The 22,380-nt window shown below is 38.9% G+C and overlaps 3 protein-coding genes across 19 annotated transcripts in view; 2 read left to right on the top strand and 1 right to left on the bottom strand.

Annotated features, from left to right (window-relative positions):
* The window catches only part of LOC124179955 (dentin sialophosphoprotein), a 74,748-nt gene extending 73,047 nt beyond the window's left edge, over nucleotides 1-1,701 (bottom strand). For all 4 annotated transcript variants that reach the window (XM_046564841.1, XM_046564842.1, XM_046564843.1 and 1 more), the window contains exon 1: nucleotides 1,592-1,701. The gene's annotated coding sequence lies outside the window, so the exon portion shown is untranslated. The remainder of the gene's footprint in view (nucleotides 1-1,591) is intronic.
* Nucleotides 1,562-14,054, top strand: LOC124179957 (asparagine synthetase [glutamine-hydrolyzing]). Of its 12 annotated transcripts, none has more exons than XM_046564858.1 (11): nucleotides 4,840-5,271; nucleotides 8,163-8,214; nucleotides 8,994-9,138; nucleotides 10,205-10,330; nucleotides 10,500-10,736; nucleotides 11,409-11,586; nucleotides 11,716-11,945; nucleotides 12,292-12,419; nucleotides 12,874-13,163; nucleotides 13,519-13,753; nucleotides 13,890-14,054. In XM_046564858.1, the coding sequence occupies exons 3-11, from the start codon at nucleotides 9,013-9,015 to the stop codon at nucleotides 14,017-14,019; spliced, it is 1,680 nt and encodes a 559-aa protein (XP_046420814.1). In that variant the 5' UTR covers nucleotides 4,840-5,271; nucleotides 8,163-8,214; nucleotides 8,994-9,012; the 3' UTR covers nucleotides 14,020-14,054. The 12 variants fall into 12 exon arrangements, with proteins under 12 accessions (XP_046420812.1, XP_046420807.1, XP_046420808.1 ...); XM_046564850.1 differs by lacking the exon at nucleotides 4,840-5,271 and adding an exon at nucleotides 7,877-7,997 and having other exon boundaries at nucleotides 10,506-10,736; XM_046564849.1 differs by lacking the exon at nucleotides 4,840-5,271 and adding an exon at nucleotides 7,877-7,997.
* Nucleotides 14,055-14,966: 912 nt separating this feature from the next.
* On the top strand, nucleotides 14,967-22,369 carry LOC124179956 (polypeptide N-acetylgalactosaminyltransferase 35A-like). Of its 3 annotated transcripts, none has more exons than XM_046564847.1 (7): nucleotides 14,967-15,291; nucleotides 15,778-16,129; nucleotides 17,806-18,487; nucleotides 19,039-19,156; nucleotides 19,349-19,837; nucleotides 19,934-20,065; nucleotides 20,864-22,369. In XM_046564847.1, the coding sequence occupies exons 2-7, from the start codon at nucleotides 15,778-15,780 to the stop codon at nucleotides 21,023-21,025; spliced, it is 1,935 nt and encodes a 644-aa protein (XP_046420803.1). In that variant the 5' UTR covers nucleotides 14,967-15,291; the 3' UTR covers nucleotides 21,026-22,369. The 3 variants fall into 3 exon arrangements, with proteins under 3 accessions (XP_046420803.1, XP_046420801.1, XP_046420802.1); XM_046564845.1 differs by having other exon boundaries at nucleotides 14,967-15,417; XM_046564846.1 differs by having other exon boundaries at nucleotides 14,967-15,467.
* Nucleotides 22,370-22,380: the final 11 nt, after the last annotated feature.

Below are 22,380 nucleotides of genomic sequence, written 5' to 3'. Positions count from 1 at the left end.
TTGTGATTTCTTTCTAATTAACTAGATTAATCTATGATACCGATACTATTACACACGAACTGGTGCTGGACCGATTACAATCGGTTTTTTTGACAGATGTCTTCTTTATAATGCTCCGAGTGACATTTGCCTAGCATCGTCACTCTGATACGCTAAATGATCGAGTGATATGCAATATTAGCGATTCCTTGAGTTGTTTGCGTCGTCGTCGCACGGAGCAGCTCGGTCTCCCTCGATTCGCTCTCAGCTCGGTAGAGTGAGTGACAGTGCCGGGATGACGCGACGGAGCTGTTTTCGATGCTGCAGATCGTGCGACCATTTACGAAGTATATATTCATATTCCAGGGCGAAGCTCCTGATTATGCATATGAATACAAGAATCGCATGTTAATTCCTCTGGTGATACGGCATATGATTTTTTTCCGTTTCTTCGTTTAGAATCCTAAATAGTTCGTCGTCAGTAGACATTATATACTATTTCTGCTTCTTCGCTTTATAAAACGTGTTGGGACTTTTCATCATTCCACCGTAGGTATAGAAGCAAATCAATTGATGCGATAAAAAACAAGCCGTATAAATGTTATCCTTCGCGGTACTTTTCATGGTTATACAAACCAATTCCCTTACTGAAATTACCACCAAATGTAATCACTACATATCCTTTGTCGTTGATATTTTCTTTTTATCATAATACGGTTTCTTCATTTTTTATGAAATCGTTTGTTATTGTATGATTTTATTTGTTTTATAACAATTTGTGCAAAATTTTCTATAAACGTCGTGTCAAGCGTGACGGTTTCCTTCAAGTTTTATGAATTTTTCTCGATAGCGGAGTAACTATACCGTCAAATGTAATAAAACATGGCAATTTTTTATGCTCTTAATTTGAATGTAAAGTCGCGTATAATTTGGATGTTTTCACGCAACCGTTTCCGAAAACATCGCAGGAGTTTGTCAAAAATTGAAATTAAGCTTATGTCAGTAAACGGTGCAAGACAATTTTTCACGACCATCGTTCGAATATGAAATTGTTTGAATTTCAGATTTATCAACCAAACGTTTTTGAGATCGTCGCGGGTGTTTGTCGGGATCGACAGTCAGACTGATATTGATATAAGTCTGTTTTTCGAACATCAGAGGTTCGAAAACGTAGGGATTCATTGAAATTAGTTTGCGACCGAAACCAATACTTGGCTTATATCACCCTGGGTGATGACAAGTGAAAAGGCTACAAACAGTTTCATCGATCAGTTCGTTAATTGGACTTAAAATATATAAAAAAAAAAAGGCGAGGCGACTCGGTTGGTAACTGCAGGACTGTTGGTTCGCCTCACTGACAATACGTCCGTTCGCCTCTTTTTCCATGGCCGGTGAAAACCCATGCATCGCGAACGGGTACGGCGTACAATGCTTACATTTCGTATTTACCTATAGCCTTACGCAGCCCTGCGGTAAAAACAACAGTAAACTATCTTTGACACGAGAACTGCAGTCAAGTGGGGAGGTAGACTTGCTCATCCAGTATCGTTAAGAAATTGCCGGGGAATTAAAATATACAAAACTGGTGAAAGTTTTCGTGTAAGGTGCTTACCTTTGTTCGGAAATCCAGAAACTCCTTTCATCCGCCAGTGGTGGTCTCTGGCTGGGAGCGATCTACCGCCGGTGATAACGATGTAGGTATGTATCTATATTCGTGTATGTCTACAATTATAAACGTTTAGAGATGAACTTTATTCTAGCCGCTGAACAATGTCCATTCTTACGAAGCGAGCAATTTTGTTTTCTACATCATACGATTAGGGTCATACTTTATGCATCGTTAGTATTGAAACCTGTAGAATTTAATTCAAACATTTTATCAATTTTTTATTATCTAAATTAGTTTATCACAGCGCACAGCGCGCTAGACCATCGGATATGATTTATTTATATGCACGCGTGCGCAACAACCATGGGATGATAATATCGCAAAAGCTGGTTGTTTCAAACTACACCAGTTGTTATTGTTGAGCTACTCGGGGCTTACGATGAGTTTAGCTGTACTACGAGAAATAGGGTGACGAGGTTCTATAGTTTCGATTCCCAAACAACAGATTATAAACAAAGGTGAAGCTGGATTAGCACGTACGTACGAATGCATGCATGTATGCATGAGTATGGTTACGTTTGTCACAGACAGTATTTGCATATAACCGATGCATCAAAGCAAAGTTAACGTCTCGTTAGAAGATTGAGGACCCGGAGCTTTATAGAAAACTATCAAACATCGGCTTCCATGATCAACGGTACACAACTCTTTTATTATCGTTCAAGTATACAACGCCGCGTAGCGCTGTGCATACACCTACATGTCCGCACTCCCACACACGCTTACACACGAAGTCACGTCACTACGCGCAAATCCGGACATGAATGCATAGTAGGCACAATGCGGTTATGCATGACGTGTATGTACATATACATACATACATACATACATACATGCGTATCTTATACAATTGCTGATATTAACGGATGACAGACAGCGGAAAAGCTAAAACGAAGGAAACAAGCGAATGATACTGAGGACATAAAAATTCACTCCGCACCTCACGTGATTTCCTCAAATTTTCCTCTACTCTGTTTTATTTTACACGGCAAGATAGCGACGGAATTTCGAGCGATACCCGCAAATCGGGACACGCTGCACTGGGTCGAAACGGTATGAGGTGGGGGCGGGACAGTGGAAGGGAAATGGGGAGGGAGCTCTATTCTATCTCTCTGTTGCCCCTGTTTTCGATCTACCGAGCTAGGAGCCCGACAAATTGACAAACTTGAGGAGACTTGCGCTGGCAGAGACTAGAGCTAGGAATTTGATAGCGGTAGACATCCTCGATTCAACTTCGGCGTGTGCCGAACGCGTGCGTGCAGCGTAGCGGGACGTCGACAAGTTGCCTTGCGTAACACTGACGAATCGACGGACGGACCGACCGACCGACCGACCGACCGACCGATCGACCGACCGACCGACCAACCAAGACGGACAGCTGACTGATAATGCCAAGCCAAGTTAACGACAGGCGGGTAGCCCGTAGTCGACCGAGAGAGAGAGAGGGAACAAATGTTTTATCACTTCATTCACTGTCACAGTATTAAACGAGATGTCGTGGAGACGACGGCGTACAAGTTAGGACTGCAGTTCGACACGGCTGAAGCTCCCGAACAAACACTCGTAAAAACCACCTCAAAAAATAGAAAACTGACTCGAAATACAATCTGGTAACATGGAGTCAGCCGAGAGCGGCGTTCTGTACTTTCTGTGTGGCCCGCAGAAGTATGTAGTTCAATGAGTTGCCGCTCTACCATTGGCGCCACTCTCGATCCACACGCAGGCGTTAGAGACCCCTTGAGAGGGAGCTGCGTAATGCGCCACCGTCAGATATCGAACCACAAGTAACGTGTTTGTCGTAATTACACCAAGGTATATGTGTGGCACGGTTAGGTTTATGCTCCCATCATTGGATTCGGTCATGACAGCTCGAGTTCGTGCAGCCAATGAGAAAGAATTAATGCGTTGGACGACACTCTCGGACCTCGGGAATTTAGCCTTAGACCGCTGCAAACCTGAGTTCGAACACGTCCATTAAATATGTCTAGCAATAAATGGTAAAAGAATATTCTTGGTACGGTGTGTTCAAAATAGGTTTATTAAACGTCTAAGATTACAGCCACCGGGCGGCGTATAACTTTCATCTCTCTCGCGGCTAAAAGAGCGGCGGTTCACGTAAAAGTCCGACAAACCACCCCTTGTGTGTGATCTATGATCAGCCGGTGTCCGGGTATCCCTGGCTGTGTTCGACGGTCTCTCTTTTTTAATGAATTCCTTCAAATTGATAGGAGCACACGCGCAGAATGTACTTCCTGCTGCGCGAGACCGGCACATGCGCAAATTATCACAATGAGAATATAACCTCAAAACCTGGTAAAATGTGACAACAAGTTATGTGTTTTACCATAACTTGTTGCATTTAAGACATCTTTTGTTCTGGGTATAAAGAAAAATCTACAGTAAATACAATGCCGACAGTGTTTGACACGTGGTTTGACCAATTTACCCAGGTTTTGAGGTATATTCTCATTGTAATAATTTGCGCATGTGCCGGTCTCGCGCAGCAGGAAATACGTTCTGCGCGTGCTCTCCTATCATTTTGAAGGAATTCATGAAAAAGAAGAGACCGTCGAACACGGCCCTTGGGTGCCTAGTATAAGGGTGTATTCCGAAATATACTTGCAGTACTACAAGTACTGGCAACCGCGTTCGCGACAGCTTACAGTCGCCAGTCAGAGGCGTCACAAAATTTGTGACGTTGTTGACCGAGACTACTGTGGTCTGGGATGTGAGCACGGAGCATTAAAGAGGAGCACAATCTCTGACTACGAATATCGTACCTTTTTTCATATAGCACCCAGGTGGCGTTCCGATCGCTCCAGTCCCTCAGCGTCCGGCATAGCGGCCAGGTTGAAGACAATTTGGAAATGGGGGTTTCCGCGGTGGCGTTAGAGGCACGGAGCCACGGAGCATTTAAGGTATATATTTTCCGTCAAGCGCCTACGTCATAGTCCAATTTTAGTAGATGATTTTCAACAAATTTCTCATTGCATGGACCGTTATGTTCAATTTGGTTGGCTTTATATATAAATCGCGTAGACTTCATTTCCGGGTTTGTATTTTCCGCCTACTACGGATACTGAGGGTCCGGCCCGATCACAGCGCTACCTCACGGCAGATTTTTTTGAACCGCTTTTCGACTCGATACCCAACAAAGATTGTGCTCCTACGTGAGGCAGTCACAGTATTTGCACTGATCTCTGTAGGAGAGCAACAAAATGTGATCCAAAACTCGTGATTTCTGCTTCGAACTAGAGATCACATCGCCATTGGGTGAAATCAACGTGATCCGCAGTTCATCCTTTATGTCGTTGACCGAAACCATACGTACGCCTATGGGGTGAAAATTGCAAAGCAGTCGCCCTTCACTTCGCCTTCAACAATGGACGTAACCAATTAAACGCGCTGTCGCTTAGCTCCATCCAGTATCAGTCCCACGTGCAGCTGCAGTGTGCGTCGGAGTGTTTCTTTACGTCCGTGCGTTCATTTATTGTTTAGACCGGGTCATCGCGTGACGTCAAAATTGCAATCAGATTCAAGTGTACAAAATACATGAGTAGTATCAAAGATCCTTGAATTACAATCCGCTTCTCTTTCAAATATACACTAATAAATCACCACACGTAAGTAGAATAATTTATAATGTATGATTCTCAAAAAGCACCTCGTGTGTGAAAATTCTGTCCGAAATATAATAGAGTGGTAACAGAAATGAAAAAAAGCTTGCTAAACATAGACCATATGAATTCAAGCCAATTTAAGTTTTATGTTATGGACCATCCAAAAAGTGCTTTCGATCAATTTAATTTTGAAATTACGGTTCAGTATTAGTACCATGTACCGTGTAGCTGCAATGTGCGTCGATGTGTTTCTTTACATCCGCGCGTTCACTTAGGCCGGGTTATCGTGTGACATTAAAATTGCAACGCCACGACTTAGATAATTTCTGTACACGTGCCTGCATTTCCGGTCTCCAAAACGTCACTTTTCCTCGTGCGGCGATTATTAATGCATGCTACACCTGCTAACTTATAAATCTGATGCAATCGGTTTCAACTGAACGAAATACGTGACTACTAGGTAGATTAAAGATCCTCAAGTTGCAATCCAGTTCTCTTTCAAATATACACCAATAAATCACCACATGTAAGTAAAAGATTCAGATTAAGGCTCCGTTATTACCATACACAACTCGATACATGTTACGCGACAAATCTGCTACGTTTTTCTCGGCAAACGTAACTCGTAAAAATAAATTTTCAACTCCGACTCGGTGCGTATCGTTTCTGTCAATATAGTCCAGTCAAATTATAAAAAAATAAAAACATTCATCGGTAAAAATCTGGATTTTGATATACTAGCTTATTAATAAGGCTTGCGTATAGACGGAATAAATTGCGTCATCGATACCTGTTGCGCTCGAGCCGCCATCTTGGAAAAAAGGTGTACTCGTAGTTTTTCGCCTGTCACTCGAGAACTGTTAATGATATCGGAGAAGTGGTTCAAATAAAAAAGATAACTAATTAAAAAGCCTGCATACATTTTTTCTCCATCTCTAATACTTTAAATATTGCTGGCAAAGAAAGATGTTTCATCTGTGAGGGCAGCCTTGCAATTAAAGGAACAATCACTATCAAGGAGAGATGACTGAATACTTTTAGAAAAGCAAATGACCGAAGAGGGGATGGTGAAAAAAAAAAAATTGGAAGAACTGTGTGGAGTGACGGTACATGTTCCGTGCAGAAAGGAATAGACTTGGGAAAATGGCATTTTTTTTTCATTATATAAACAATCTCCTAATCAAGCAGTACCGAGTGCTTCGCGAATAAAATCGAAGCTTTGGTCATGTGTACTGAGTTTTGAATTTTAAAATGCGCGTTTCTATAGCGCAGAAATAATAGATTCAACATTTTATGAGCCCTGTCTGCAGTACGCTTTCTTTGACAAACGAGTTACGAACGTTGTGCACTTTGTTACGATTATTGGCATGCTTTTTCTTCTGCCGCTCATAAATTATCGAATCTATTATTTCTGTGCAATAGAAACACGCATTTTTTAATTCAAAACTTGGTACAGATGAACTAAATTGTCTAAAATACATTGTCCTACTATTTGGAGCGTACTAAAAATCTATATCTCCGATATCATTAATAGTTCCCGAGATACGGCTGAAAAATTAAGAATGTGTACCTTCATTCCGAGATGGCGGCTCGAGCGCAACGGGCATCGAGTACGCAATTTAGTATGTTTATCCAGAAGCCTTAATAAGCTTGTATACGAAACTCCGTATTTTTACCGGTTAATGTTCTTATTTCTTTGAATTTGTCTGAACTATAAGTCGTCGCGTTGGACCAAGTCCGTTAAGTTTTTCCACGGCTTGATGACTGGATAAGAACGATGTCGTAAGTGCAGCATCAAACTGTTCTTTTGTCATTGTCAGATAGCCAGTAGTACCCGGATACTGCCCATACCCATTACTTGCCTGATCGTGAGGCGTTGCGGGGATAAATTTCACATTTATTGAATATTGGTGAACTGTTATACGGAATACAACAGTATATTGTGTATCACGTACGAGAAGTAGGTCTTTTTTGGCCCGCGTTTACTCTCTAAATTAAAATTAGTGAAAGTGCACTAATTCCGAGGTGTAAATATATCGCTGGAAAAAATTGGAAGTGCGTGTATACTGATGATTCATTGATTTTTGACTGATATTTCACTGATTATCTGTGCATACACATTGATTTTTTCCATGCGGTGCACTTATAACTGATTAATATTTAAAGAGTAGAGTTTGCATTATGAGTAGCAGGCCGCAAAAGCACGAGTGAAGCGAATCGGAGATGAGTAATGCAAATACACGAGGGCAAAAAGGTGCCCTCGCTCGTGATGTACACCTTATTATTTGCAACACATGTATGGATTTTAAGTTTATTTTTTAATTGAAAATTCGGGGCCAAGGGAGACGTTTTGAGATACGGCGCACCATGTGCTTATTGAATTGAGTAATGAATTGAATGTATACTTTAATTGGCAAAAAAGTTTGGAACGGTACTTTATCGCCCTGGAAAGTCGTCGGGAATGTACTTTATCACCCGCTGTCGATTTTTATTGCCCAACGGTCGTAAGAAGGTTCCTTTGGCCCGCGTTTCAGATGGAAGAATCTCGAAAGTTGTGCACGTGTTACAAAAAAGTACTGTACTGATCTAGACTTTCAATATTCGATAGAATTGGATCCTCAGAATGTATGATTCAGAGGCCGATGTATTGGAACAGTCACCTTCCAGTGGATTTGATGCCCTTAATACGATTGATCAGCGTCATGAAAACTATCATCTGGCACAGTCGCGTTAGTATACGTTGTATTGGTGTATACCGATGGCTCGGTGGCCATTTATTTCATTGCATATCTCTTTCTTTCTTTGTCCCAACAACTATTTGAATAACTGGCCACAAGTAGTATATTGCGTATCTAAGGCATAAAGCGAGCGATTGACGTGAGTGCGATTTTCAGGAGGTCGTGGTACTCGAAGGGTCGCCGGGGCACAACGGAGACTCACACGCGGGTGTGTTACTGAGCCTAGTCCTAACAAAAATATAATTCATTTGATGTTAAAAGTCTTTTCACGCGAGTAAACAGATAAATGTCTAATTGGCGGCTAGGTGGTCTAGTGGAGTAAGGCTCCGGTCAAGCATCTCTAGTCGCCAGGTTCGATTCCTGGCTCCGTCGTTAATTTTTCGAAATCACCAATTTTTCGAATTTACATTCTTTCAATAAATGTCTAATGTTTGCTAATTTCAAAAAAAATCGGAAAACTTTTACGGAGGCCTATCTTGCCCGCTTTTTTCTTATACGTTATGGCGGCATCCGACTTTAATTGTAAACCGGTATTGATAGTCGGTCGTTATTTTTGAACCTCCACGAAAAAAGAAAAAAATTGTTTCACGTGCCAAAAAATCCAGACAATGTATTCGTGCAATCAGTGGTAATTTAAACTATGGAAATACATTTTTTGATAACTATGAATCTCCAGCAGCTTTCCCGTGATTTTCGTTAACAGGCCATTAAAATTGGCTTGATTTGCGCAATAACTATTTTCAGTTTTTTAAGTTTGGAAAAGGTTCATAGATTATTGTGAAAGTTACGTGTCTTTAATGTTACACGATCCGTTCTCTGGAAATTAGGTAGTCTTAGAATTCACACACATACCTTATAACCCTGATTTTACTATTTTTGTTATCTTGATAGTCTATTTCGTCGAAAATTCTATCTTTGTACCTAAGGACTCTTCAAAAATTTTAATCTGTTTTTCTTTACATTAATAAAAGTAATTGAATCCCGCAGTAAGACCCATCTTTTAGAAATGTGTGGAATCTGGGCTGTATTCGGCTCCAACAAGGCTGCCATCCAACATGTTGGGGGTAGCTTTACTAAAATTAGCCACCGAGGGCCAGATGCGATGAGAATTGAATCCAACAGTATAATTAAGGTAGTGTCAATAAAATTTCAATCCTATATTTCTGTTATATATTATACTTGCACATCTTTTCCAACTTGCATTATTAACGGAGAAAAGTTGGAAAACCCGGAAAAACCGGAAAAATCAGCCATCTTCCAAAAATTACCAACTCCGTCATTTTTTAAGTTATAGCGCAGGCTCTCCGCGAGATAGTAGCGTTTGGTACTTTATGCATGCACAACCCAGGCGCTGTCGAATAATTTCTGCATGATTGCAATTATAATGTTTTTATGCACCATTTTGTAGGTTGCCTGGATGCCTGAAAAGTGGTCCGATTTCAATTTTCAAGTATCTATCAATCACTACTATCTTGCGCGGAGCCTGCGGTACAACTTAAAAAATGGCGGCGTTATCAATGTTTGAAAAAATGCTGATTTTTACAATTTTTCCGTCTTCTCTCCGTTAATACGATAATAATCCGCGGCGATCGAGTCGTTCCAGCGCTCAATTTCTACGGCTTTAGATTCTCTACGATTCGTCTATTCAGAGCATCAAGGTTGCTTCGTTAGTTTTATATTTACTAGCGAAAAACGAATAAAAAAACGATTTTTGTGCTTCTAAATGTCGATAAAAAAATTAACAAATACCAGTTGCGAGTGGTAAACAGAACAGAATATAACTAGGGACCATCTTTCGTGTAATGGCACAGTCGGTATCCTAACAGTACTTTTGTCACGCAAAAATCTCTACTGATTGGACTAATTATCGTATGGGGTAGAACCGCCCTTTTTGACCACTTCAATGCTACCTGTGGCCATCCATTGATCCAATTGGTACGAAACTTTATTGAATCAGCTTTAATCATTATTAAGATTGGTTTCCAAGCAATTGATTATCAAGAGTACTGTTTAACATTATCTGCAGGGTACGTTTTTCTGATGATTTCAGTAATTGGATAGATTTATAGTACTAGAAACAAAGAAAACATGGAGACCAAAGGTGGTGCGTGGCGACAAACGGTGCTTCTATACGCTAACATTATTACAAAAGACCTTTCGTGATCACTGCAACAATAACACAAATACTGTTATTTCAGAGTAGTCTGCTTGGGTTCCATAGGCTTGCCATCATTGATAGTCTCTATGGAATGCAACCTATGCGCCTCCACAAATACCCTCATCTTATTCTGTTGTGCAATGGTGAAATTTACAACTATCAAGAGGTGAGCACTCACCGACGAATTTATCCTGGTATTTATGGAATTTTTTCAGGATTCATTACACAGAATGAATTACATATCTGCATATATACCAATAATTTTATGAAATAGTTGATGGCTGCGATATCAATACTTCACTATTGTCGTTTAAATAAGTTTTAATATCTAACAGTTACAGGCGCAGGATAAATATGAATACGAGACCTCATGCGACGTAGAGCCAATCCTGCACTCTTATCAAATCCATGGGGCAGATACCACTGTTCGTTCCTTAGATGGTGTTTTTGCATTCTGCTTATTGGATACGGAAAAAAAAAAGATACTAGTAGCCAGAGATCCGTACGGTGTCAGACCACTGTTTAAATTATACAGTGACAGCGGGATGCTTGCTCTGTGTTCTGAGAGTAAAGTACGTATATTTGCTTCGGGGTCGATAAAAGCGAATTTAACGTCAAAATTACAAAATTCCCTATGCAGAATACATTTTTCCCAAAAAGCTTTTAAAAAAAGAAAACATAACACGACAAAAAATTGAAAAAAAAATAAATAAAAACGAAGATGGAAGTAGAATCTCGGTACGTCCTCGTCGTCCGTTCCGGGTAACTCAAAGAGCGAGCTTCATCTAAGCGCATTTTGCACAAAATGTATTCCGCACATACAATTTTGACGTTAGTGTTCGTTTCGTCTTTTCCCAACACCTTCGAGTGACAACTAAATCGAATCAATTTTCATATTCTTGATCAGCCATCTTTGAGGTTGTAACACTGAAAACGAAATCGCATTTGGGTGAACCAAAAAACCCCGGAGTGTGCATTCTGATCACTTTCACATTATCAATCCGCCATATCAGATCCGCTATTTTGAATTTGAAAAATTTCTCAGATCTGACCCCATTTTCAAAATTAGCTATCTCAAGAATGTCTATTTACCGAGTTTCAAGGAATGTGACTGCAAGGAAAAATGTATGCTTCGAAAGATTAACCGGTATCAGCAATTTGATAATTACAAACGATGCATGTGGAACGAATTGATTTTTCAGAAACAAAAATATTTGTCAAATAAATTCAAACGGTTTCTTTAGGGTCTTATGGGCTTGATGGAAACGATGAATGGGGATTCTGGAAAACTGGAGCCATTTCTCCCCGGTCATTACGAAGAGTACTCTATTTTGGAAAATGGGTCCGTTGAATTATCAAAAAGAGTACACTACCACAAGCCTGGCGATAAGCCAAGTTTTCACGTGTATGTGCCCTGGGAAAGTACGTTGACTTGTGAATAATTATTGTTTTTGGTACCCTTTTTAAGCAACCTCGTTCACAAATTCATTCTGCAATACAGGTTTGTGACATTCTAAGATTCTATAATATAATGAAGATATTGATGTATAGGACTAAGTTCACCTGATGTTTCTGAAAATATCCGAAGTCTTCTACACGGCGCGATTAAGAAACGTCTTATAGCTGACAGACGAATTGGTTGTTTATTATCTGGTGGCCTTGATTCAAGTCTAGTGGCTGCGTTAGTGACCAAACTGGCAAAGGAAAATAATTTTCCATACAAAATTCAAACCTTTTCAATTGGCATGGGAGAGAGTCCAGATGTTACAGCAGCCCGACAGGTAATGGCAGGAGTGATGACGTAATTACTACTTTGACCCTCAATCACTACACTGGTATGATTTCGGAACTGTAAAGTTTGTCGTCTTCTGTAACAATATGAAAGTCGGGTAGAAATCGTTGATCTCCATTACCTCCGATTTACAATCCAGATCTATTGTATAAGCAGGTAGCGTTGACTCGGCTGACGGTGCCGTTGGAAATAATTAATTTTAACCGAAGTTGTGCTATTTTGACAACACCATCTCCCATTTCCTACCAGTTAGTGTAGTGTCGACAATGATGGTACGCGATAGAAGTGTGGCAAATTAAGGGTTACATACGCGACTCATACGACATTGGTAATAGGTCGCAAATCATATTGGATCCGCTCATCATGAAATAAGCTTTACACAAGAGGACGTCGCCGAAGTTTTGGATGATGTTATTTACCTGCTAGAAACATGCGATATCACCACAGTCCGAGCTTCCATAGGGTAAGGTGGTACATCGAATCTGATGATAGTCTTTCACGCATACGGTATATTTCATCCAAGCTTTTGACATTTCCCGTATGGATGGACCAGTAATTTGTTTAATTATTCATTCGCGTTATTGAAATTATACAGTAGATGTACAGCGTCGAGTAGAGATATACATATGTATATAAAGATGCTCCGTCACAATCGTATTGGTGTTCTCTTGTCCACCACTATTTGGAATGATTGATCCGTTTTGCAAATTGATATTCAACTAAGCGATATCGGCGTAGTCAATCTAAAGTAGAGTTGGTATACAACAGAATATTGTCATTTTTCCTCAACCCGTCACCTTCTCTTGCCCGCGTACCAAATTCTGTAAGGTTAGCTTTGGCTAATTCTGTATATACCTTCAATCAACACTGATAGCACATACAGTTCTATAGAGAGGAATATGTTGATTACTTTACAGAATGTATCTGGTGTCAAGATATATCAAGCAGAATACCGACACGACGGTATTGTTCAGTGGCGAGGGAGCAGACGAAGTAGCACAAGGTTACATTTACTTTCGTGAAGCACCAAGTCCTAAAGACGCACACGACGAGTCCGCAAGGCTTTTGAACGATATATATTTGTACGACGGGCTACGAGCAGACAGAACTATCAGTGGCCATGGCCTTGAGTTGCGTGCACCATTTTTAGACTTGCAATTTACCAACTACTACCTGTCATTAGATGCTTCGACGAGGCAGCCGCAAGGTAGTGTTTAACAGCTCTGACGCTAAACAGAATTTTCTTTCTTTTGATTTCCACAAGTTTATCAACCAAAGTTTTCAACACACTTCTTAAAACCAGAAAGTACAAGCATTTTAACGTTTCATTTAAATTGTCGTGGCTATTCTTCACGTAAAATGACTTTGGACAGAAAGTCAACGTCCCCATGGCGTTTCATACTACACTAAAATTACAATATGTCTGTGTGAATGTTTTTATAATCAGAGTATTATTTTTAAAATGTATGTACGATTAACGGCTACGAAATGCCCGGTAAACCATCTTTACCGCATCCTAAATATTTATGGGACGGTTTGTACATGTACATATACTTTCGCAGGTGGGGTTGAAAAATATTTGCTGCGGACGGCTTTTGACAACATGAACTTGTTACCCAAAAATATTCTATGGCGACACAAGGAAGCCTTTAGCGACGGTGTAGCTTCCATAAAAAAATCACTGTTCCAAGTCATCCAAGAAATTGTTGAAAAACGTGTAACAGACAACGAACTTGAGGAAGCAAAAGTTATATACCCCCACTGTACCCCAAAAACGAAAGAAGCTCTTTATTACAGGTAACAATTTGTGTTTGTCAAACAAATGGATGAGGAAACAGGTTAGGTGCCAATCAAGGAGCTTATATTTGGCGATGTTGAATGTGAACCTTTGTGATATGCCGATGAATCATTATAATTTTCTTTATACCTATAGGAAGGTATTCGAGACCCACTACAAAGGACAAGCAGAAAAGTTTGTTCCATATTTCTGGATGCCCCGATGGGTGCAAGGAGTTACTGATCCTTCAGCTAGGTTTATACCTCACTATGCGGCAGATGAGTAAAGGCAATAAATAGCACACGTCTCTGGGGAAAAATACCTGATGATGAGTTGAATTTATCCCTGCACCTTACATACATAATACATAGTGTATACTTATTATGATATTTACAATGAGTATGGTTCTAATTGAAATCATTTTTTTTTAAATGAATCTAGCCTACCAACTTCGGGTGTGTAGTTCCTGAGTGTAATTGCGCAGTCAATTCTAATCCTAGGTCCATTGAATGCTTGCATTTAATGTTCGAGCACCGATTAATGTGTTTCGAGCGAAATATCTATTGAATAATAGAGACGAGCTTTTCAACTGACCGTGGAACGGCTTGCAATGCCGTATGATACAAGAACTGCAGAGGAATGTAAAAATGTACATGCATGAATAGGGTAGCACAATCGGCGCCCGGGGCTCATGTCATCCGATTGCGGGAACGTGCGAGAGGGCTCGCTTAAATTTCAGTGATCTCCCTACTTGAAAGAGGGTGCATTTTCTCGGGCTCTAAAATGTTGTGGAAGCGAGCAGTGCAACGCTGACAGCGAAAAATGACCTGTGAAAATGTATCTGCAGCGGCAGCAAAACGCTACGAAAGGCCGCTTATCGGTCAGTGTTTTGCAGCCGCTGCGGTATCGAGATTAGTGCGCTGCCGACAGATTTTCCCACGTAATTTTCTGCTGTCGCAACGTCGCGCTGCTCGCCGCGCGGCATTTTACTTGATTTTACTGCCCGTGAGAATGCACTCCAACAAGGCGACCAAGAATGACGTCGTCGACCTCTACTTGAAGTGAACTGACGTGGTTTAAGGAACCGACCATAGACTTATAGATAGACTGAGCACTCTTATGAGCCGCTTGAATCAAACATTTAAAGGACAGACATATGCCGGGACTTTCTTTCTTTCTCTGCCTCTCTCTCTGACGATATTTGCGGCGGGCATCGAGGCGGTATAGGAGAATGAGGCGAAATCATGCGCCTAATATTTACAGCTGTTCCACTTCCACTGCTCCGTTGTCTCCCACCATGACGCCGATTGAAAAGAGAGAGCAGTACCCCCGGCATATCTCTGTCCTTTATATGTAATTGTCAGTGCCTCTTATTGGAGCGCTCATTCTATCTTTATAAGTCTATGATCTAACCTCTATACTTCTGACGGTTCTACTGTTTGCTACTGTAGCAACAAAAATATGGCCGGCCATCCGCGTTTGTCTGTTGGCTTGATCATCAAACTAAGTGACCAAACAACGGTATTCACGTAATTGGACGTGATATATTTCATCCAAGGTGGGTTGCTAAGTATTTGCTTACTGTTTACGAACCATCGAATCGGTACACATATCGTACAAGAAAGAATTGCTGGTATTGTTATTGGAAGCATCGTTGGAAGATCATAGTTACCAGTGTGATATGGTATGGAGGGACAAATATTTTTGTTTACATGCCTTCTTTTTCCCAAATAGGTAAAATACTTTCGAATCTTCAACTACAATTTCTTGGAAAATTTTCAGATAGTTAAATATTATTATTTCATCTCTATGACAATATCAAAACAAGCCTAAATTTACAAGAACAGCTGATTTCGATATTTATCAATAATTATTACTGCTGCAAGCACACGTTAGTTTAGGTTTTATTTTGAGGCCATCGAGCTGGATCGAATCACTTGAAATTTGCCTCATCATTAAAGACAATAGATATACTTTCAGTTATAATTTCAATTTCTTATTGTATTGTAGACTAACTAACTATCACTTTTACTACATTTTACAGATGATTTCGACAAGATATTTTTCATTCATTTCTGGTATAGTGATAACTTCTGTGACATGGACCTTCAGCTTGTACTTATATTCGAGATTGTCGCAAAATGCAAATACAGCGAGTCCTACGATCTATGTGCCAGACTTTTCTCAACCTCTAAAGGAATCTGTGTTCGACCAAAGGTCGAATGATCAACACGAGGCAATTTACATACAGAATGTCAAGGATAAAATTCATAGGCACCAAGTCAGTGGTAAAGATCCGTATAATTACAAAGCTCATAATGACTTTCAAAATAGTAACAAATTGCTACAACAATTGCAACCGGTCCCAGTGAAGCCAGCAGTCACCGTGGGAGGAGGTAATAAACTCAACAGTAGTTTAACATTGACCACAGATTAGTTTTATTTATAATGGATTGTTATCAATTGGTCCTTACTGGCAGGGAATGTTTCTCAATTTCCCAATGAACATATGAGTGATATATCTGATATAATTACATATATAGTTACATTATTTAGATTCTCAGAGGTAGCAAAAAAACATTCCTGAGTTGTTTGCCTGCAAAGACAGATTTTCGTACTAGTAATTTTCAATATTCATGAAGTACATCTTTAAAATAATTGTTTTTTAATATCAGAAGCTGTGCATGGTTGGATCACAAAAAAATCACTCAGGCGTGAACTCATTTGCTTGGTTTAATTAACTGATTATATGTTTTTACATAGGTATGAAATTGCTAAGCTGATACATCGCTCTGTTATATAGTTATTATTTATTCAAAGGCATATCTTGTAGAAACATTTCAGCCCTTCTGCAACCTTAAGTTCTTGAAACGCTTAAAAATTCCAATAATAAGTAAACGGGTAATTGCAGTAAATATTCAATCATAATTTTTCTATTCTCTAAAAACAAATCAGGTTTCTCTTACACTGTAAGAAGTTATGAAACTTGAGGTACATTTGCATTTCATGTTGCTGATTTCGAATTTTTGACAAAACTGAATTCTTGCTTAGGTCTCACTTAAGTGAGATCCAATTAATCGTTCGAAAAATCAGGAATTGGAATCGTCAGCAAACTTCTTGTATTCACAAATTCAAAAAATATCTATTTGCAGTAAAATGAGATTAGTGAAAGTATTGCCTCCTTTTTTTTTTTTGTTTTTCCTTCAATTACACTGTATTTTTTCTTAAGTTTGATATGTCAGATATATATATATATATATATATATATATATATATATATATATATATATATCTTCTGAACAGTGAGGTATACAAAAAAATTGTAAGAGACCTTTTTTTGTAGAGGATTCAATTTCTTACGATAATATGAGTTGCGCGTATCATAATGACTTTTTGTTGAAAAGTTATAAAATTCATAAAAAAAAAGACATCTACCTTAAACTGATCAAACCGTAACCTTCAATAACTTCTGAACAGTGAGGTATACAAAAAAATTGTGAGAAACCTTTTTTTGTAGAGAATTCAATTTCCTACGAAAATGTACTTTTTTTTTTTATACACAGTAGATATCGAGATATGGAGCTTTCTTCCTCGCCATAAGAAAAAAATAGAAAACTGCGAGGCGGAGGACCCTCCTATTAAAATTAAGAGCTCATACTCGGAGAGAATGTTTTCGAGGTCTCTACCAACCAAGTTTTCGGAGTACAAAGTGAAAAAAAAAATAGTCAATTTTTTTGGCCCACCCTAATATATACATGTATTATATGTATATTATATATATATTTTACATTTTTTTATTTATAATAAATTGTAGTTCTGAGAAGGGCCCCCCCCCCCCTCACTAGGGCCGAAACTTAACAAGTTTGTTTTATTTCAAACGTTTGACCGACGACACCGAATAACTTTGTTAACAATTCCCAATGGTCGAGAACTTTCTTCATTGCCTTCAGTGTAACTGTGAAAAAACAAATAATAAATAAATCAACAAATAAAAGATGTCACCTGAATCAATTTGCTAGGACATTGAGAAACATTCCTTGTCAGGATGATTTTTAACTTTTCCATGTTTCAGGGCTCGATGAAATTGGCATGGTAAAAAATTTTGAGGAGCAACAGAAAAGAGATGAAGGGTACAAGAATTACGCATTTAACGTGCTAGTATCTGATCAGCTGAGCTTGCATAGAGAAATACCTGACACACGTCACAAACTTTGTCAATCTTTGGTATATGACAAATCATTGCCAAATACCAGCGTGGTGATATGCTTCTACAATGAGCACTACATGACACTTCTGAGATCTGTACATTCAGTGGTTGATCAAACTCCTGATGATTTACTGCACGAAATTATTTTGGTAAATGATTGGAGCGACGATGACACTCTGCATGTCAAATTAGATACATATATTAAAGAGAACTTTGAGAAGAAAGTAAAACTGTACAAAACTAATCGAAGAGAAGGTTTAATAAGGGCAAGAATGTACGGGGCAAAAAGAGCAACTGGACAAGTGTTGATATTCTTAGACAGTCATATTGAAGTTAACAAAATGTGGGTTGAGCCACTGCTCTCTAGAATCGCTCAATCAAAAACCATTGTCCCGATGCCCGTGATAGATATTATAAATGCTGATACCTTCCAATATACTGGAAGTCCCTTAGTTAGGGGTGGGTTCAACTGGGGATTACACTTCAAATGGGACAACCTGCCTATTGGAACCTTGGTTCATGACGAGGATTTTGTTAAACCAATAAAGTACGCAGTATTCTTGAATAATTGTCAACTTTTCATGAATGGTTTCAACAAATCTTGTTATACCAAACTGTTCGTGAAACAGTTTATTCAAAAAAGTATAAAGGTCCTGTATGTTTATGAAGACAAGTCAAGGCTTCCGATGCTAATTATGATTTAATAAACTTCTGCACTGAAAATGATTGATCAAATCCCAGAATGAAAATTCATCGTATGTCAAGGACTGACTTGTATTCTGAATAATGTAGTAATAGTCATCCATTGAGGTGTTCTAAGTACTCAAAGTCAATATTTTGTTACTAGCCACCGTCTTTGTGCATTATCTGAGAAATCTCACAGAGGCAATTCTGTCGAAGGCTTTCAAAATTTGCCTTGCTTACAGTGGGATATGTTTGAATACGCGAATGTGTGTCAGGAAACATTTTATAGAATTGCGGGAAAATGATGGCAAGTGATCAAGATTTGACTGAACAGTAATCCGTTTTCTGCCCCCATAAATATCGTACTTTATGATCGTATTTAATGATACTTATCTAGAATTTTTATTTTTAAAGATCACCAACCATGGCTGGTGGATTATTTGCAATGGATCGCGAATATTTCGCGCATCTAGGAGAGTATGACTCCGGTATGGATATATGGGGAGGTGAAAACTTAGAAATATCATTTAGGGTAAGCAAGGCGTTACAAGTTTTCTATTGCTATCGAATCGTTTGCTAATGATATATGTGATAATTTAATGTGAACATGTGTATGTCATTGAATTTGATTATGATTCATTGTAATCTCCCTGGTGAAGTGAAAGATGATTTGAGTGCTCTACCCATTATTATTATCATTATTATTACTATTTTTTTTTCATAGATATGGATGTGCGGAGGTACAATAGAGCTAATCCCATGTTCACGAGTCGGACATGTGTTTCGAAGACGTCGACCCTACGGTGGGGACGACCAGCATGATACCATGTTGAAAAACTCGTTGCGAGTTGCTCATGTGTGGATGGATAAATACAAGGATTACTTTTTGAAAGATGTTAAAAATATTGATTATGGTGACATTTCGAAACGTGTTGCACTACGGGAAAGCTTGAAGTGTCGAGACTTTTCTTGGTACTTGGAAACAGTTTACCCAGAGTTAACATTGCCAGACGATACAGAGAAACACTTGAAAGATAAATTGGCAAAAGTTAATCAGATACAAATGCAGCCATGGCATTTAAGAAAGAGAAATTACACCGATCAGTATCAAATTAGACTGACTGGCTCCGCTCTTTGTATTCGAAGTGAGAAGGACATTAAGACAAGGGGATCAAAGTTGATATTAACACCATGTCTACGAACCAAATCGCAGGTACATATAATATAAAAGATTGCAAATTAAATCAGAGTACGCTGGAACGTTAACAAAGAAGTACGTTATGTGAACTAATGCTCTTCATTTTTATAGATGTGGTATGAGACAGATAAACACGAATTAGTACTCGGTCAAATGTTGTGTCTAGAAGGGAACGAAAAATGGCCAAGACTCGGAAAGTGTCACGAAATGGGTGGAAACCAGGCATGGCATCACAGAGGGACCGTAAGTTCATGTGGAAAATCAACATTTAACATAATGTGCTCATGACTTCTTAAATATGAATATCAGGGCTTGTATGGTTAACGTATTAGATTTCGAATCAAGTGAAAATTACAAGGATTACAAGCATTTGGTTATACAAAGCTATATTCCATTTATTTGCGATAGTTACTTGTATGTATGATATGTATATACTTACTACCCACGTGGGAGAACAGTATTTAGAAGCAATACTCCATCGGTATATCAATACCAAAATCAAAATCATCAAAAATGACGGTATCAAAAAAATAGACCGTGACAATCATTTAATTGATTCGTGATAACTGCCATGAGCGCTTGGCATCTCATACGATGAATAATCAGCCGCGGCCATCAGTCCGTTCCTTAGGTTGTCTCCGTTGTTTGTTCCATTATTGACGAGTTGATTTGTGTGAAAATCAAACACGTAGCACCAAATAATCGCACAGCTTACTGATATTTCAACAAACGGAAAAGCATCAAAGCATGCTCTTGCATGCTCAAGACTCACGTATAAACGTGAATAAATGAAGCATTTTCTTACACAAAATTCTTTTGCAAACCGTACAGACATAACATACAGACTAAACGCCTTTGAAGGTGTTCCAGCAAATATTGTCATTTCTTCTCACGTCTCAAATGTATTCTTCATAGCTTACAGTTTTAAAATATCTGTTATATCTCATCTGTTCTTTGACATTTGTTATTTATACCTCTTGAAATACACACAGTCTTGAAAGAAAGGTGATAATACTTGGGATAAATGTTTCGAACTTTTAGAAACGTATACCAATATACAATATGGCAGCTGGTACCTGTTTGGGAGTACTTAGTAACAGTACAAATGCACTGGTAACAATGAACCTGTGTACAAAGCCTGATGTATCATTGATAAGCTGGGATTTGGTTCGATCTACGTTAGCTGGACGAATGGATAGATGACGCGGACAAGAGAATAGCAAGAATAAACATAGGCCGGATGAGGATTTGCTAGGAAGAAAGTGGTGAAGAAACTTGTGCTTCGGGACGAGAATGTAATCAAACATGCCACTACACACAAATGTGATGCCGCATTATAACATATTATTTAAGTAAAGCTACTTATCACGGATATACGCATTGTACATACTCGCACAAGCTGATTGTTATATCAATGGTGGCGAGACGCTGGAGCAGTTCGTTTACGAGCAGAGGCTCGATACCTATGCTTGCGTAAGTATGCATCTTCCTAAGAAGGTACATTGTACGACTGGTGTGTACCGCTGATGAAGAATTACGTGCAATAGTGATATTTTATTCAAGATTTGATGCATATCTGTTTATACATAGAGTGTACCACTTCGCAGCGCTTACGAACAATGCGAAAAATTCGACAGCAAATCAATCAAATGTACCTCACCTATCGTTTGGAGTGGCGACAAACCGTAGAAACTAGGAAAAAAGGACGATTTAAGAAATTCTCGGAAGTCTAAGAAAGTGATAGATTACGCCGATCCACAGGCATAACGTATTTCATTGAAAGTATCCCATAGAGTGTTTTCAACATATCAGCCTGCGTGTGCTATTTCTACACAACACATTCCAATATTTCGTAAAATTCACCCAAAATATACACAAATTCCAACTGTTTTCCAACAAAATTGATTTCCTGAACGAAGGCTAGAGAGACGTAGAGTCTTGTTAACGGGATCACGTAGTTACAGACGATATCGGGAAATGGAGTTTTTCGTTCAAGAATCCTTAAGTTCGTAGTATAACTACGCGGAAAAATAAACATGTTGGGCTTACGTGTGGTACGGGAATTACGTGAACGTCGCTTTTTCTTGGAGTACATGTTACCGTAATTACGGTATTCGAAAACTCGAAAGAACATTCGCGAATGAAATTTGAACATACTGGCAAGCAATCCCCGTAATTTTGACCACAAAATTAGCGACGCCTATGTCATTCCACTACATATATTTTTCCGTAAGTCTTGGCTGGTATGTGTATACTGGTCGGTAATGGGCGAGAAAATGGAAAATATTTCTGAGAAATAATTCAAATACGCTTATTACGTTCGTTCCAACTAAAAATAGGTCTGCTAGTCGTGTTGATCACGTTAGTATTAATTATGGTCAAGGATCTGACCAAACCGTGTTTGCTACTGATCGTTAATTACAATACAACTGTTCACAAATAATGTGTAGAAATAGTTGCGGTTAGAAAAATGATTTTTTATCTATTAAGTAGTAATTAATTTTGTAAATCAATAAAGTTACGAAAAATAAGACACACTTCAAATAATGATGTTTTTT

This window comes from Neodiprion fabricii, chromosome 4, assembly GCF_021155785.1.
Source record: "Neodiprion fabricii isolate iyNeoFabr1 chromosome 4, iyNeoFabr1.1, whole genome shotgun sequence".
NCBI lineage: Eukaryota > Metazoa > Arthropoda > Insecta > Hymenoptera > Diprionidae > Neodiprion > Neodiprion fabricii.
This window is presented reverse-complemented; position numbering and strand designations above follow the sequence as displayed.